Source organism: Panulirus ornatus, chromosome 38, assembly GCF_036320965.1.
Source record: "Panulirus ornatus isolate Po-2019 chromosome 38, ASM3632096v1, whole genome shotgun sequence".
NCBI classification, from domain to species: Eukaryota; Metazoa; Arthropoda; class Malacostraca; order Decapoda; family Palinuridae; genus Panulirus; species Panulirus ornatus.
In genome coordinates, this window is record NC_092261.1 from 6,840,709 (window position 1) to 6,858,465 (window position 17,757).

The following is a 17,757-nucleotide window of genomic DNA, read 5'->3' on the forward strand; positions in this document are numbered from 1 at the left end:
TATGTTTTTTTTCTTTTTTTTTTTTTTTTGCTTTGTCGCTGTCTCCCGCGTTTGCGAGGTAGCGCAAGGAAACAGACGAAAGAAATGGCCCAACCCACCCCCATACACATGTATATACATACGTCCACACACGCAAATATACATACCTACACAGCTTTCCATGGTTTACCCCAGACGCTTCACATGCCTTGATTCAATCCACTGACAGCACGTCAACCCCGGTATACCACATCGCTCCAATTCACTCTATTCCTTGCCCTCCTTTCACCCTCCTGCATGTTCAGGCCCCGATCACACAAAATCTTTTTCACTCCATCTTTCCACCTCCAATTTGGTCTCCCTCTTCTCCTCGTTCCCTCCACCTCCGACACATATATTCTCTTGGTCAATCTTTCCTCACTCATTCTCTCCATGTGCCCGAACCATTTCAAAACACCCTCTTCTGCTCTCTCAACCACGCTCTTTTTATTTCCACACATCTCTCTTACCCTTACGTTACTTACTCGATCAAACCACCTCACACCACACATTGTCCTCAAACATCTCATTTCCAGCACATCCATCCTCCTGCGCACAACTCTATCCATAGCCCACGCCTCACAACCATACAACATTGTTGGAACCACTATTCCTTCAAACATACCCATTTTTGCTTTCCGAGATAATGTTCTCGACTTCCACACACTCTTCAAGGCTCCCAGAATTTTCGCCCCCTCCCCCACCCTATGATCCACTTCCGCTTCCATGGTTCCATCCGCTGCCAGATCCACTCCCAGATATCTAAAACACTTCACTTCCTCCAGCCTTTCTCCATTCAAACTCACCTCCCAATTGACTTGACCCTCAACCCTACTGTACCTAATAACCTTGCTCTTATTCACATTTACTCTTAACTTTCTTCTTTCACACACTTTACCAAACTCAGTCACCAGCTTCTGCAGTTTCTCACATGAATCAGCCACCAGCGCTGTATCATCAGCGAACAACAACTGACTCACTTCCCAAGCTCTCTCATCCCCAACAGACTTCATACTTGCCCCTCTTTCCAAGTCTCTTGCATTCACCTCCCTAACAACCCCATCCATAAACAAATTAAACAACCATGGAGACATCACACACCCCTGCCGCAAACCTACATTCACTGAGAACCAATCACTTTCCTCTCTTCCTACACGTACACATGCCTTACATGTTGAAATGTATTGGTACGTATATGTGCATGTGTGGGTGTTTATGTATGTACATGTGTATGTGGATGGGTTGGACCATTCTTTCGTCTGTTTCCTTGTGCTACCCCGCTAACACAGGAGAGAGCAACTAAGTATGATATCAGTAAAAAATATGGATGGGTTTGTTTGGGAGGTGAATGCAAGAATTTTGGAGAGAGGGGCAAGTATGGATTGAACCAGGGCATGTGAAGCATCTGGGGTAAACTGTGGAAAGTTTTGTGGGGCTTGGATGTGGAAAGGGAGCTGTGGTTTCAGTGCATTATACATGGCAGCTAGAGACTGAGTGTGTATGAATGTGGCCTTTGTTGTCTTTTCCTAGCACTAACTCGTGTGCATGTGGGGGGGATGGTGGTGTCATTTCATGTGTGGCGGGGTGGTGACAGGAATGAATAAAGGCAGCAAGTATGAATTATGTACATGTGTATATATGTATATGTCTTTGTATGTATATATATGTATACGTGAAATGTATTGGTATGTATATGTGCGTGTGTGGACATGTATGTATATACATATGTATGTGGTTGGGTTGGGCCATTCTTTCGTCTGTTTCCTTGCGCTACCTCGCTAACGCAGGAGACAGCAACAAAGTATGATAAATGAATATTATAATTATTATTATTATTATCATTATCATTATTATACTTGATCGCTGTTTCCTGCATTGGTGAGGTAGTGCCATGAAACAAAGAAAGACTCATCCACTCATTATTTTTTTATATTTATCATACTTAGTCGCTGTCTCTTGCGTTAGCGAGGTAGGGAAAATAGGGAAACAGACGAAAGAATGGCCCAACCCAATCCACTCATGTACACACATATATACATACATGTACATATACATACATATACATATTAACATATATACATACAAATGCATACATTTTGAACATCTGGGGCCTGAACAAACAGGAGGGTGAGAGGCTTCCAAGAAATAGTGACCGGAATGATGTGGTATACTGGAGGTCAACATATTGTCAGTGGACTGAAGCAGGGCATGTGAAACGTCTTTGGTAAACCATGGAAAGGTCTGTTAGGCCTGGATATGGATAGGGAGCTGTGGTTTCATATATATATAAAAGTTTCGCTTAAAAGTGTTAGTAATGAAGTTAAAGTGTTTAACACATTTCTTCATCTGATTTATCAAAATTCTCATTTTTGGTTTTATTTTTTTTTGTATGACTGTACTTTTATGAGTTCAGTAAATGTAGTGACTCATTTGGATTTTCTAGCAGTAACTGTATTTGTATTGTTCAGTGTTTTAGAGGTTACTGCCTGCTTTCATAAGTGGCTGCACAAGTGCTCATTGCCCTGTGATGTCAAAAATTATGGACTGCAGCTTCAGTGTCAGCACTGCATTAATTATTTTTCATAAAATTTCAGTACATATTCATATTATCTTCAGCATCTCCTTTGATATAAGTGTGATAGCTTGTAAGTGGATGTAAATGTTTCAGTGGAATGTGCTACATAATTGTGTATATGAATGTTCACTTGTCACAAGATCACTGCATGAGAGTAACTTTCCTCACTGTATTTGCCATCTCTCACAGGCATAACATTAATGAGTGAAAGTGTTATACTGTATTTAGAATCATGATTAAGTACAATATCAAAGTTTTGGTGAATTATGATGTAACCTGTGATATGATCTTTGCACATCTGTTTACGCTGTGCTTATGGTGCTTGTTTTTCAGTCTTCCTGGGGGTTCCCAGAAAGTACCTGGATAACTTTTTTAGGTCATTTTTTTTTATAATGCTTAGCAATATGCTGATAATGTTCCTCTATGTATAACAGGCTTTTTTTTAGGGTCAGTTTTGGTAAAATTGTGATGTAAGGTTACAGAGAGGCAAAATGTCAGACAAGTGTATTTTCATTTTGAAAATCTTAGTCCTGTTGATGTATGGTACTTACATTTATATTGAGTAGTTGCTTAGATTATTGTATAGAGCCCAAAAAATTCATTTCTAGAGGTTGAAATTGGCGTTTCTTTGTAAATACTTTGAATCAAAATCAGTGGACAAAATACTGTATTTAAAGCATCATTTTTCTGACAGTCATCAACAAATTTTGCCCTAAAATGCTCATTCATGAAGGTTTAATTAAATTTGATGGTATTGAATCTGCAGTTTGCTCTTGGTTTTATATGACAGCAAATAAATGAATATAAACTGTCCAAAGCTCAGCTTAAACAGTGTTCATATGCAATTCTTGTTATCCTGAGTAACAGATAAACATATTTATTCCTTCACACACTTATTGCATACAGTATCTTGATATTTACAAAATATGTGTTCTTTACAAAAGTAAGTAACAAAGAGAATCTTTATGATTCAGAGTGACTGACTTTATGATATTTGATTATTCTACTAACATTATCTTTCATACTATTCGCCATTTCCCGCATTAGCGAGGCAGCGTTAAGAACAGAGGACTGGGCCTTTAAGGAAATATCCTCACCTGGCCCCCTTCTCTGTTCCTTCTTTTGGAAAATTAAAAAAATGAGAGGGGAGGATTTCCAGCCCCCCGCTCCATACTAACATTATACCCATTATAAATTAAGCTAGAAAATATTACATTTGAGAAATATGAAGTTTACAATTATAGCATCAAGTTTTATGATGTCAGTCTTATTAGTAAGATGATTAAAGTTACATAACACTTTGATCAAAACAATATGGTAAGGTAAAGCTTGTTTATCCCTGGGGATAGGGGAGAAAGAATACTTCCCACGTATTCCCTGCGTGTCGTAGAAGGCGACTAAAAGGGGAGGGAGCGGGTGGCTGGAGATCCTCCCCTCTCGTTTTTTTTTCAATTTTCCAAAAGAAGGAACAGAGAAGGGGGGCCAGGTGAGGATATTCCCTCAAAGGCCCAGTCCTCTGTTCTTAATGCTATCTCGCTAATGCGGGAAATGGCGAATAGTATGAAAGAAAAGAAAGAAAGCTTGTTACAAAGTTGTGTGAGGTCATACATTACAATTTGAGTATCCCATTCCCAGGCACCACTCAAAGCATAAAACAGATCAGAAACAACAGTCTTGAAATACAGTTCATTAGATTTGCACTGCAAAACACTTATAACAACGTAATCAACATCTGTGTATACCTCCCCCAGATACAGTTCCCAACTATAGAACCTAATCAAAACACCCAACTTTAATTTGATAAGTTTTCATCACTGACAGTCATGCATGGCTCAACACACACCAAAGATCCTGATGAACTGCTTAAAAACTAACTGCATCCCTTCAACATATTTAACTTACACTACCAACGAACTTGACTTCCAACCCACCACCTTCAGCAACCAACTTTACCAGAAATCACCTTTTGCATCTTAATGCTGCCCCCAAGGACAACCTGGAGCATACTACATAAACTCTCTTGTACCCTCTTACCTATTCTGATAACACTTCATCTAACCTACCCAACCTTGCAAAACACGTATGCAAACAACAGGAAAGCAGATTGGTTAGCATTCACATAGTACAAAGCTTCAAGACTGTCCTCACAGCAAAGATGAACCTGCACATAAGGGTACTGTTCATATGAGTATAGGTGCAAAAAACTCAGCAAATGATATCTAGAAAAACACTCAGCAAATGATATTTAGAAAAAGAAAGATTCAAAAAAGTGACATTAACAGTAGCATACTACTTACCTTAAGATGAGAGAGAGCACAGAGTGAATTGGCATAATGTGACCCAGAACAGTCTCCTCTCATTTTAGCTTTTGCTTCTGCATACTTTTCGTTGAATATCTTTGGTCTTGAAATCTTCATATAATCATTGATATGAATATTCAGTTATGCCAATGATTACATTATTATATTCATTGGCTATTTTCATTGCTACAGGGTATTGTCTTTATAATAATCATTGGGTATTTTTATTTCTACAAATGAAAATTGTAGCAGTAAGTTGAATAGCAAAAACAACACTTTGAAATGGTATGGTTAATGGGGCTGGTGAATGCTTAGATTGTAGAGACCAGGCTACTTGGGCACCTCCTTTCCTCTTTTCTTAGTATTTAGAGATTCTTCCAAGCACATCCAAGACACAACACTAAGGATATGTTGCTTAGGATAGCCATCACCACTTGTCTTTCTGGCAGTTCTGCAAGCTCAGGGCGAGACAGCTTGCCTCCACTTGCTCACTCTCGCTCCAGTAGTGTTTTGGGACTGAGCCGCCGCAACCTGCCAACCACTGGGTCATGCATCCCTAACAGCAACCATCATGCCAGCTACTCTGCTTGTCGTCGCCTCTTCGACTCACCTGCATTAGTAGGATCATGCACCACATCTCGCCCACACAGTTCCAGGTCCTATCTACATTCCACAAAACAAGTGGGCAACAGCCAAATACCCACTTTACCATCAGCACGCCCTACCCACTCCTCCAGTTCAAAGTCTCACAGCGCTCCTGACCATCTTCCTCCAATTGGTGTCACTCATTAGCCACTGTCTATGTAAGACAGGGGTTGCACTAGATACTTGGCCACCCACAAGTCTTCTTGTTAGAGCACAGAATTTGCATTGTAAACATCTAACCATTCTCAGGCCATCTTAGTTGAAATTGGCCTTTTGTTTTAGTTAAATGGCCATGATTATGTGACTAATGTAAGTTTTATTCAGTCTCTCCTCATATAAGCTGTCATTGTTTGGGACTGGGATGTTGATACATATTCTTGGCTACTCACTGGCTGCCTTTGTGTGATGCTAGGCTGGTGCTGTGCCTCCCTTCCTTTACAGAGAAGAGTTTAGCACTGCTTTAATAGCTGAAGTCTACTACCCCAGATTGTAATAGGTGCCAAGTATCCTTGATCTTCATACAGTGAACAGATTCATCTTATCATACTTCATTCTAGATTATAGAAGCCTTTGTAATTACTATGCAATACAAGATTTGTCTGTTGCCATATATGCCAAAAAATTACTTGTCTAGAGTACTCAATATATGTTGAGACTATCAGATACTCCAAGTTTGTTCCATTGCATATGGTATACAACAATAAATTCAGATCTGTTTTGATGGTATTTGTATCACTGTGATGCAGCTTTCTTTTTGATGCATTAAACTGTATGCATGAAAATTGTTTGATGTTCTATGTTTAGTCACAAAAGGTTACTCGTCGTGCACTGTGGATTGTGGCACCTTGTAGAGGCAGTTTCTTTCAAAGATTTTTCAGTTTAGCACTCTGAGGATTCTTGTTCAGTGTTTACACCTCCTTATATAATTACCTTGAATTTATAATGTATACAGTTACTTCAAATACTAATTTTCATGAGTCTCCATCTTATGAATACCCATGATTTTACCTTTGTGAATAGAATATAGAGTAATACCAATTAGTGCCTTGGGTTTATGAAGTGATGTAAAGTGTAAGCTTAGCTCAAGGCATCCTGTTCATGGCCTTCACAGTGTGTCACATTTGTCTGATCCCCTGTTCCCCTTGGACCTGGATGGCACCCTCTGCAAGAGGGTGTTACCTTTCCTTGGGTGTTTGCAAGGCAGCTCAGCATCATCCTCTGCTCCTGGCACAGCCCCTGGGTCTCATGTACCCTCCCTGCCACCCATCTGTGGTGCCATCCCCTTCAGCTCTCCAGACTTAGATCCAGATGAGATGCGACATGGCCTCAAGAACATCAGCGCTGTTGTAGCCAGGTGAGTTTCATTCTTTTCTTGTTGAATTGTGTGTAAGTACCTGTTTATATGTACAATGACCGCACATTAGTTTGATATAATAGAAGGAAAATAGTTCTGAAATTAGTTGAGAAGTCAGATTATTGGAGGCTTCTCTTGAAAAAATTATCAAAAAAAACAGAGGGGCAGCTCTTATGTATTATAATATGTTTATCACCTATTTGTACAGAATGGGAAATGCAGGTGTAATGGCAGTGGCCATCATTAATGAAAGTAGTAGGGAACCATAAGTTGAGAGCAGTCATGGTGCAGTACTTGTCGCACCTCTTGTGCATGGATAAGAAGCCCTCCTATGTATGAACAATAAATTTTTGTTTTCCTAATTTCAGATAGATTGAAAACTAAGAGTTGAGATTTGTACTTTCTTATAGTAAGATGTATGAGATTGCATAAAGAATAAAGCTGAGGAAGGTAAATGATGTGAAGAAATTGATGAAAAGACCGAGGTGAAAAGAATAAAGATTGTTTTGTCATGAAGGGCGTAAACATGATAGGTAGGTGGAGATCTGTGGTAGTATGGTTTAAGGTATGATGAGATGAGAGATTTCAAATAAGGGTGGCAAGAGAATTATTTTTGTTCTTCTTCATTAGAGGTATTTTCTCTGTTAAAGTGTAGGTTTGATTGAAAGGGTTATTTAATAAATCAAGGATAGTGCAAACTGAAAAATTAAGAAACGTATGTAGAGTGTCATAAGTCTTTGTGTCCTACAGCATCGCCATATTAAAATATGTGTGAGTGAACTGAGGGGCTGTGTACACTTGGTCCAACCCTATGTACATATGTATAAGCTGACATGTAGATGATAAGTGAGCAGAAAATGATATTGATAATTCATGGGTGAATGATGAACCTGCTATCTGGCAATACCCTGTGCACAAGCACTCATTTTATGCATGGAAAGTGAAAGAATGTTGTGTCTATTATGTCCAGGCGTCGTGGGTCGAAGGGTTTGAGTCAAGGAGATCGGCATGCCTCATTCGATGCTCTAGATGAACTCACTGATCCTGATTCCCCAGGTCTACAATCAAATCGTCACAGGAAGTAAGTTAGTTGATGTCCTTTAATCCTCGTCTTATTCATGCATTATTAAGAGGCTCATTCACTTAATTGAAATGTTGTATAATCACTATTTCATATTACAATCTTTTGTTGCTTCAGAAATTTGAGCTGCTAATTTGTACAGTTTTATGTTGAAAAGTACTTAGATTAATTCTCTTTTAGATGTATGTTAATCCATTCTAAGTTTCATCCTCTGTAACTAAGCATTGTCAGTATCTCTTATGTTTTGTTCCTGAAAATTTTTATGTAGTATTACAGTATTATTATTATTATACTACTTAGAGCCCCTTTTATGGGCCTTTTGCAGCTTTAAGGCTGTAGTTCATGCAGGAGTACAGAAATGATGGACTCCTTCAGAGCAAAAATGTCTTTGACGAGACAGTACTCCTTTTTGTTCATAGATGATGATACAGCCTCACTGAATGTGACTTCTTGCTCAAGGCATAACTACTTGTTGGCAGAGTCTGGTAACACCCAGTCAAAAGCAAGTATAATAAAGTTGCTAACTAAACTAAACAAAGCACTTGAAACAGGCTCACTCTTTCCACCAACATATTTCCCTCAATGTTCCTCATTCTTCACCATTTATTCATTATCTTAGAGCATAAGAACTTCTTAAATGATAAAAAATTTTATTCATTATTTCCTGATCTTAGATAAGATTGATCATGGATATCAGTGTGTATGATATGCTTAACTTTATAAGTTTTAACTGCTTTGATAGAATTGCATGGAAATCAATTAATTTCCTCTGGTACAAGAGAAAAGATCACTGTAAACATTGAAGTGCAATTTGAATGTCTAATTTCTTTGTTATGCTTTTTGGGAAGATTTTACTGGCATGATATCTATACTTTAGCAAATTCATTGTCAGTATCATTACAGAGTTGACAAAAACTTCAGTTTGCTGTGGTTAGCTTTATTACAAAAGCAATTTGTAGATATGTTGTATTATGTGTATACTACGATGTACATATGTACATATTAGGAATGTTTAGATTACAAGAAATTTAGATCATAAGTATGTAGTAAAAGCTGGTCCTTCTTTATAGAAATAAGATGACACTGCACTTGCTGAGTAGAGCAACTCTAAGCACTTAAGAACAGCCAACCTGACTCATCATCACTGTAGTGAATTAGTTGCTCCTTGCATGCTGAGATTAAGAACATCTGCTTACAGATCTCTGGCCTACCCCAGTGATGATAGCATCTCTTTGGTTAGTCTCCGTCTGGACAGTCCTCCACGCAAGGCCAGGTAGGTATGGCCCTTGGGGAGGTGTTTGTAAGTTGTCTAAGGAACTACTGTTCTTTTTATCATTACTCCTTCTGTGACCCAGTAGAGGTAATTTCCTTTTTGTACTGTCTAGGGAGAGAGTTTTACATTTATAGGGTCCCATCTCATGAAGTTTCTTTACCATTAAATAGCTGCTTAAATATTTACAAATGGAAACCTTGAATTCAAATAGCAAATAAATAAAAATTAAATATAATATTGAGCCAAGTGATGAGTGGTATGACTATGAGAATTCTCATTACTAAAGGTGGGAAGATGGTGGTGAAAATGTTGTGTGTACAGAAGAAGCAAGACTGAATTCAGCCGTTTTGTTTAGTCACCAGCCAAATAGGGTGGAAATGAACAAGTTAGTTAGAATTCAGAAAACATTTCACAAGCAGAATCAAAGGATTGGAACACAGGGAGATTTGAAGAATTGCAGCTGTGCAGCCTAAAAAGAAGAGAAAGATGTATTTATAGTATTATATGCCTGACAGCAGATAAGAGGCCAGAAAACAAACATTTTATACCTAAAAGCCTCAAGTATACAGCAATTGTATTGCAATCACAACAAAAAAAAAGAACATAAGTGCTATGTCAGAAGATTGAAAGGCTATTCACTGTTTTACCCAGAGAAAAAAGAACCATGTCCAGTGTGAACATCGAAACATTCCAAAGAAAGTTTGATAGCTGGCTTAAAAAGGTACTGAGTCAATCAAGGATTGACAATTATAGTCAAAGTTTTGCAGCAGAAGACAACAGCGTCATCAGCAAAGCACTAGACACAAGCCCTACCTAAGGCAAAATCTTGTCATAGTAAGTTATGTAGGTGGGTACCCTTATCATTGCCTGCTAGTTAGAGAATCACCTTTCTGTTTGTCCTCATTTGATGATAATATATGGCACAAGCATAATACTTGATTATACGGATGTTGGATAAAAAAGAGTTGGTGACTTTTTTTGTTCCAAAGACAACTGTAAACAGATTTTCATATTACAAGATTTTCATTGCCATCACATTGTTTTTTATCTTGGGATCTTGAGTAATGTGCCAGGCCTCTTGCCATGATCCTTGTTTAGAAATTGCCACTTTTTTAATAATTAGTTATCTTGTGTGTTTCATAGTTGCCCATAGAGTCTTTAAGAGTTCCAGTTATATAGTAGCATACCATTTATGTGCTTATCTCAAACTTTATTTTAATTTCTTTTTGGAGTGTATACCTTATGATGATAAGGTGTCTCCATCAGGCCACCAGTGTCTTTCAGAAAACATGAAAAATATATGTATGCTGCAATTACATATTTGTTAAAATCATGTTGGGACATATTATTTTCTTTACAGGTCTCGTGGTAAACCTACACCTCGTTCGAATACTCTAAACCAACCGCAGGCACAGCAACGGAGACGACGGGGAGGGTCTGCTTCCTCTAGTGATGGGGATTCCCCTAACCGGAGATCTAAATATCACCGCAAGGATAGAGCAGCACCACAGCGTCGCAGAGGACACAGTCTTAACAGACTAGAACGATATGATAATCAGCCTGGAGTTTGTAAGTGGATCTTTGTAAGCAAAAATAGCTGAAACTTATGATTTTATAGAGTGTAGTACAACTTACGAAGATTACAGTGATTCCTGACATAAAAGTATATGAATAAGACAGGATTCTGATTGTGCAAAAATTCTTTATCATTGGCCACTTATTAAGCTGGGGAAAGAAAGGAGTCATGGCTGGCAATATTGTTCATTTTCTTAAAGTTAGATACAGAGAGTTTTTACTGTAATAGTGTTGCATTTCCTTTCTCTCTTCCATTATGTGATTTTTCAAATTTCTAAATGTGCTTTGTTCACATCCTAAGCACTTGGTTTGTCTGAGTTGCATTACCATGTTGTCATAGAAACCTGTTCCGAAATGTCCTGTCTGACACATCTTTTCCTCCCATTCACGTTTTGCTCTATATATGATAAGCTTGGCATTATCCCCATATATATGACACCCCATGTAACAGGTTATCAGGAAAAAGAACCTCGGAAGCATACACTATGGAACACCACTAGTTACATTAGTTGAGCTTGAAAATGCACTTCTGACATGTGCCCTATAATCAGTGAATCAAAGGGTCCTCCTTTTATTTCTGTATAGCATTCTGTATGGCATTAGTGCTAAGATACACAGCTCCATTAAATGAATGCACAATGATTTGGAGATATATCCATTCCAGGGACATCAGGTAATCCAAATGGTTCACGGCGGCAAAACAACCATGGACGCAGAACCCGAACTAAGTCACCTGATGTATTTGGCCAGGTGGGGTTTGCCCTCCACTACTGAATCCAAGAAGATATACACAATACCTTCTGTCTCCACACTCAGGCACTGAACTGCTTCCCTTGATGATGTCTTCATGTACAAAATGAAGCCCCTCAATCCACTTTGTAAACAAACTATGTCAATAAAATATTTACAGTAGTAATTATACAGGGTATGAGTTTTTCTTTATTCTGTAAATAAATTTGTATGACTGTACAAGTGTTAGCTGTAGTTAGAAGAGCAGTAGTGAACGTCAGTAAAACACTTTTTGATTTTCTAGGTATTCCTTCAGTTGTTTTGTACTTGAAGAAGACATTGTTTTGTAATTTGATTATATTTACCATACACATCAATGGCATTGCTTTAATATTTGCATTACAAAAGATCCTGCAAAAACTCCTTTATGAATTTTTATTAAGTAATTGTGTTCTATCACACAAGAATGATTATATTACAACAAATTAGAAGACGGGTATAATTTGATGGTAAGATAGTTAACAGGATGATATTCATCACAGGGTGCAGACTATGGGTTTCTTTGTTATAGTAGACACTGATGATATGCCTAGGATAATGCCACCCTGTAGTAATGGAAAGTGCCCCAGATATTTTTATCAAAAATTCTACTTTAATATTTTGTCTGTACCGGTATTCTTCAACCATTACTAATTATCACTGTATAAGAAAGCTGTCCAATTCTGTGAATCATATAGTAACCAAATCTAGTAGCACTGTATATATGAATTTTGTAAGCTACTACAGGCCATTACACTTTCTGAAAAGTAATTTTCAAGAAAAGGTACCAGTAAAGTACTTGTATTCATTTAAAGTATTCTTACATTTTTTGAAATATTTTATGATCAGTTGAATATTTCAAATACAATTAATTATTCACATCAATTATGTTCATATATTTTCATCTATGTACGGTAATGGCTAATATATGATTTGTTCTTGTAAAAGCTCTGTGTACCATAGTAAAATGTAAAGTATACATGCTTCTCATTTGTATTTATCAGATTAGAGTGGAAAAGCAGGATTAGCCCAGCTGGCTGGTACTTCTGTCATGACCTTCAAATCTTGTAACTTTCTGATCTTACATTACTTCAGAGACTATCACATCTTAAAGCCAGAACTTTTAGCTCCAGGTTCTCATGATGGATTTTTTTTAACCGGCTTAAACGGTAAGGAATTATTTCTGTATTCTTTCCCTTGTAAATGATTGATGTAAAGCTTCTTCATATCAAACAAACTTTCACCTATAGATTCATCTTAGGATATCTATTCCTATTTTTTCCCTTGTCGATAACTGATGTAAAGATTCTTCATATCAAACAAACTTTCATCTATAGTTTCATCTTAGGAAATCTATTCTTATTTCAGAATTTGTTCCTCTTACCTGATTTTATTCCTGGACCTATTGGTGAAAGAATACTAACAAACTAGCTCCTGCTTGTCATAAGTTATTGCTTTCATAACAGAGGAATAGAAAAAGAGGTCGTGAAGATTTTTCTTTTTCTCTGTTCCTGATGATACCTCACTAATCTGGGCAATGATAAACGAGTATGACAGGGAGTAAATGGGTATGGTTGAAGGTATAATAGTCTTAACAATGTTGTATGGATGTGAAGCAAGGATTATAGGTGAGAATGTATGGAGGAAGGTGAATGAGTTGGAACTGAAATGTTTGAGAAGATATAGTGAGATAGTTTGATCGGATAAGTAATAGAATGGTAGGAGAGAGGTTTGGTGATTTAAAGAGTATGGTTAAGAGAGATGAAGAGGAAGTGTTGAGATGGCTTGGGCATATGAAGAGAATGAGTGAGGTGAGGTTGACATAGAGGTTATATGTGTCAGAAGTGGAGGGAACAAGGAGAAGAGGGAGACCAAATTGAAGATGGAAGGATGGAGTGAAAAAGATTTTCAGCTCTCAGGGCCTTGACATGCAAGAGGGTGAAAGGCATGCAAGGGAAAGAGAGAAATTGATCGAAACAGTATACTGGGGTCAACATAATGTCAGTGGACTGAACCAGGGCATGTGAATCATCCAGGGTAAACTTAGAAAGGTCTGTGGGGCCTGGTTGGAAATAGGGAGCTGTGGTTTTGGTGCATTGTACATGACAGCTAGAAAATGGATGTGTGCAAATGCAGCCTTTCTTTTTCTGTTCCTGGTGCTACCTCATTAATGTAGAGAACGGCAATCAAGAGAGACTAAGTCTGAACGAATGTGGCCGTTGCCTGTTTTCTTGGTGCTACCTTGCTGAAGCATGCGTGTGTGTGTGTGTGTGTGTGTGAATGATGCTAAGCGTGTATTCCAAAAGATGTCTTGCCATCATCTAAATTCGACCTTACAGACGGTAACAATGAAGGTGTACTTGATCCTTACCATTACCAAGGGGAACTGTTTGACAAGGAAATTGAGATTTTCATACAAAAACTCATGTGGACCAAGCGAATGCACAGAAGGAAAGGAGCATCATATATATATATATATATATATATATATATATATATATATATATATATATATATATATATATATATATATATATATTATATATATATTTTTTTTTTTTTTTCATACTATTCGCTATTTCCCGCGATAGCGAGGTAGCGTTAAGAACAGAGGACTGGGCCTTTGAGGGAATATCCTCACCTGGACCTCTTCTCTGTTCCTTCTTTTGGAAAAAAAAAAAAAAAAAGAGAGGGAGGATTTCCAGCCCCCCGCTCCCCTCCCTCTTAGTCGCCTTCTACGACACGCAGGGAATACGTGGGAAGTATTCTTTCTCCCCTATCCCCAGGGAATATATATATATATATATATATATATATATATATATATATATATATATATATATATATATTGGATAACGAATGTGGGTTTTCTTCGTCTGTTCCTGGCAATATTCCGCAACGGCTGGAATTGGCGATTTATTATTGAAAATAACATGTCTTGTGTATATGGTAAATGTTCTTTGGACTGTCTTGTGTGATTCATATTGTAAAGAGTAAAATGAAAATCATACATTTTCTTCGTTTTGGTAGCATTGACAAATGCGTGAAAATGTGCAATGACGAGTTTTCGTGGTACGAAAGGTAGCTAAAAAATAAAAGATGTACGTCAGTTTTTAAGAACACGATAACTGAATATCATTAATGTAACGAAGGATTTTTTGTTTAACTATACAGGATATCATTGATGAGTTATTTATTTTGTTGTCTTGGTGAGGTAAATGCGTTTGGGATACTATGGACAACCTCGTTGAATCCTTGCGGCACATTGTCCGATTTCTACTGTTCATTGCGAAATATGAAATTTGAGGTGATAATATGTATTAATCTATATTTATTCTGTGTATGTCTATTTTTATAGCGATTATCGACAGAAAGAATATTAGCGAGTTCGATTTCCATTCTAGCAATTTTTGGAGAAATTAGCAGGAGTTTGGGGTTCTGCAGGTCAACAACGAGTCAGCGTGACTGACCTCAGTTTTCCAAAGTTCGAGGAAAAAGTATTTACATCGTGTGATAAGTGGTTTTATAGTTATCCTCAACAAAAGGAGGTGTTAATTTTTTTTTTCGGCTGATGGATGTAGCTGGACGTTGACCCAGGCAATCGGTATACCTGAATCGAGAGGACAGACGTGTCTGGGATAGGATCCATTTCGTTCGTCGGTCAACTGTGATCTGTGGACTAAGGTACGTCATGGTGGGCCTTTCCCATGATTACTGTAATTTTATGGAGAATTGGGGATGAAAGGGTAAAAGATATGTTGTATGTACTGTTATGAAGTAGGTGGAACGGTAGGCCCCAGATGAAGTTTTCAGAAAATGTTGCTGGCTGTATTATTGTTATTTTGTATATTTAATGTAATACTTTCTTTAAATACACTTGAAGTTGCTAGGACCTACGGGTTGAGCCATGGGATGTCGTTTAAGGAAATGTATCCCTCCAGTTCCTTGTGTGTGTTTTGGCTGGGATACTATTGAGCAGACAAATGTCGAGGAGACAGTGGTTTTTATAGGGATCCATATCTTCACTGGGAGTAGGCGTGAGCCACTTAACCACAGCTGAGTTGTGTTACTGGCAGGTTAATTGTATGTTCCGGGCCACGGTGTTGAGTATCCTACCCTGGTGCCTACAATTTGATGTTTCTGTAACAAGGACAGAAATGGTAGTGACTGACAAGCTGGCTCCCATCTGCAAACTATAGGACGATGTGCATTCAGATTGTACATACCCAGCAAGCTTGCTGAGGCATGTTTTGTAATGTGGAAGCAAAGTACATGCTGAATGCTGTTCCATATTTTGGCAAGACATCAGCTCTCAATCTTCTGATGGGCTTCAGTAGTGGCAGTATTTAACCATAGCTTAATAACTTACAGTAACAGTAACTTACAGTTGCTGGTTTTCTTCTGTAACTTTGATGGCGGACCTGATTAAGTCGCACATTCCTTTGGAGATGACAGTAAAAACAAGGCACAATGAGGGGTGCTGTGCATTCTATTTCAACAGACAGCATGGTACCCTTAATGCCACCGAAAAAACTGGACCTTCTGCTGTCCCCCTTGCACTGTCTTCCCACCATTTATTCTAACAGTGAGCCAGAAATCAAATTACTACTAGATACAGGGTGCAGTGGACCACTTTGACCAAGTGGTGGCTGGCCATTATTCATGTAGCAGGAAGATAGAGGTGGCCCTTATGCCTATTATATGGAATGGTTAGTGTTGCAACCATCAATGCATGAATCACCCACACTAAGTACAGGGCACTGCAACAGGGAAAGGTGGATCAACGACACCCCTTCATTCAGGACCTTGGTCCACAACAGACATCTGAGGTGAAGAAGAAACATCTCAGCACACCACAACTGAAGAGGAGTGCAAAACTGGCAATAATGAATGTGCTCATAGTGAATGAACTACAACAGACCACCAAACCAACCCTTCCCAAGCAAAGATAAATACATGGCACTTACATGGATGACAGGATGACCTAAACCATATGTGACTTGTCCTCAAACCAGTATGTGGTGGACATTCACACGTCACTTGTCTGAACTGCAATTAGTGCATGACTGAGGTTGAATAATCATACTTTTCATGTCTGTGGTCCAGTATGAAACCATCTTGGAACTGACAAGACCAGCAACCAGTCAGTCAAAATCGGCACTTTGGTGATATAAGGAAGGTTTAATTATTTAAATGAGCTTTGATATATCTGTTTTGTTAGAAAGGCATCATAAAAAGGAAAAAGGAAATGCACTTTAGATAATATCTGAGGCAGTGTCAGAGAAGAGGTAGGTGTTAGATAAGTCATTATTTAGTGACAGTATTGCTTTTGAAATACTTAAAGTTCAATTAAGCTCAAATTTTTGTAGAGAGACACTTGCAATTTTGATCTGAAGACTACAAAACTTCTTATATCATCTTTGATTCAGTGTCATTTTGATTAAGCTAGCTTATCATGGTATGGTGGCCTTTCAAGAAACGAGGGGTTAGGATACAGGTTATGTAAACTAATTTTATAAGTATTTGCTTAATGCTCGTTCCAGAGTTCATAATGGTTTTAATCTATTTATTATGGCTGTTATTCTCCTGGTATAATGTATGTAAAACATCTTGAATGGTATTGCCCCAGATTATTTGAGATGTAACATCAAAATGGTTCATAAATATCATTAGCACAGGTATGGAGAAGGAGCAAGTTATTTTTCTTGTGTTTTTTACCTTGGGTAAGAGGTTTTGGCATTTTTTTATGGATACTAGTTTAGTTTTATGGAAGGCTCTTCCACCGTCAGTCAGTATTAAACTAAAGAATTTTTAGGAAACAAGTTGGATCCTTTTTATGGAATGTTATGGGGTAATGCTCTTAATGAGTATGCTACTAATTTTTAATTCTTCTGTATTGGTGCCCTTAAGTGGGCTCTCTTCCTTGATATCAGTTTTTCATCAGAATGAAACCATTCTTATCTTATATCTTTTAAATTGTGTTTTTGAGTTCTCTTATTCTTTACCTTGTGCTATCAATCATTTTAATATATTATGAGGGCCATATTTACAGTGATTTTATACACTTTATATACTTTTTTGTGAAATATTTTTTTACATATATTGCATATGTATTTTGAGAGTGAAATCCAAATCAGATCAACCAAGGACATAATATTTAAACACAGA

General features: G+C 37.7%; 1 protein-coding gene across 7 annotated transcripts in view; it reads left to right on the top strand.

The window, feature by feature from the left end:
* LOC139760855 (kinesin-like protein KIF19) overlaps positions 1-11,740 on the top strand; it is a 71,234-nt gene extending 59,494 nt beyond the window's left edge. For 4 of the 7 annotated variants that reach the window (XM_071684561.1, XM_071684562.1, XM_071684563.1 and 1 more), the window contains 5 exons: positions 6,650-6,892; positions 7,863-7,973; positions 9,172-9,246; positions 10,607-10,815; positions 11,486-11,740. In XM_071684561.1, the coding sequence (XP_071540662.1) occupies positions 6,650-6,892; positions 7,863-7,973; positions 9,172-9,246; positions 10,607-10,815; positions 11,486-11,595 (748 nt within the window). In that variant the 3' untranslated portion in view covers positions 11,596-11,740. Of the gene's footprint in view, positions 1-5,342; positions 6,893-7,862; positions 7,974-9,171; positions 9,247-10,606; positions 10,816-11,485 lie in introns of those variants that run through there. The other 3 variants (XM_071684567.1, XM_071684564.1, XM_071684568.1) reach the window with 3 other exon arrangements.
* Positions 11,741-17,757: the final 6,017 nt, after the last annotated feature.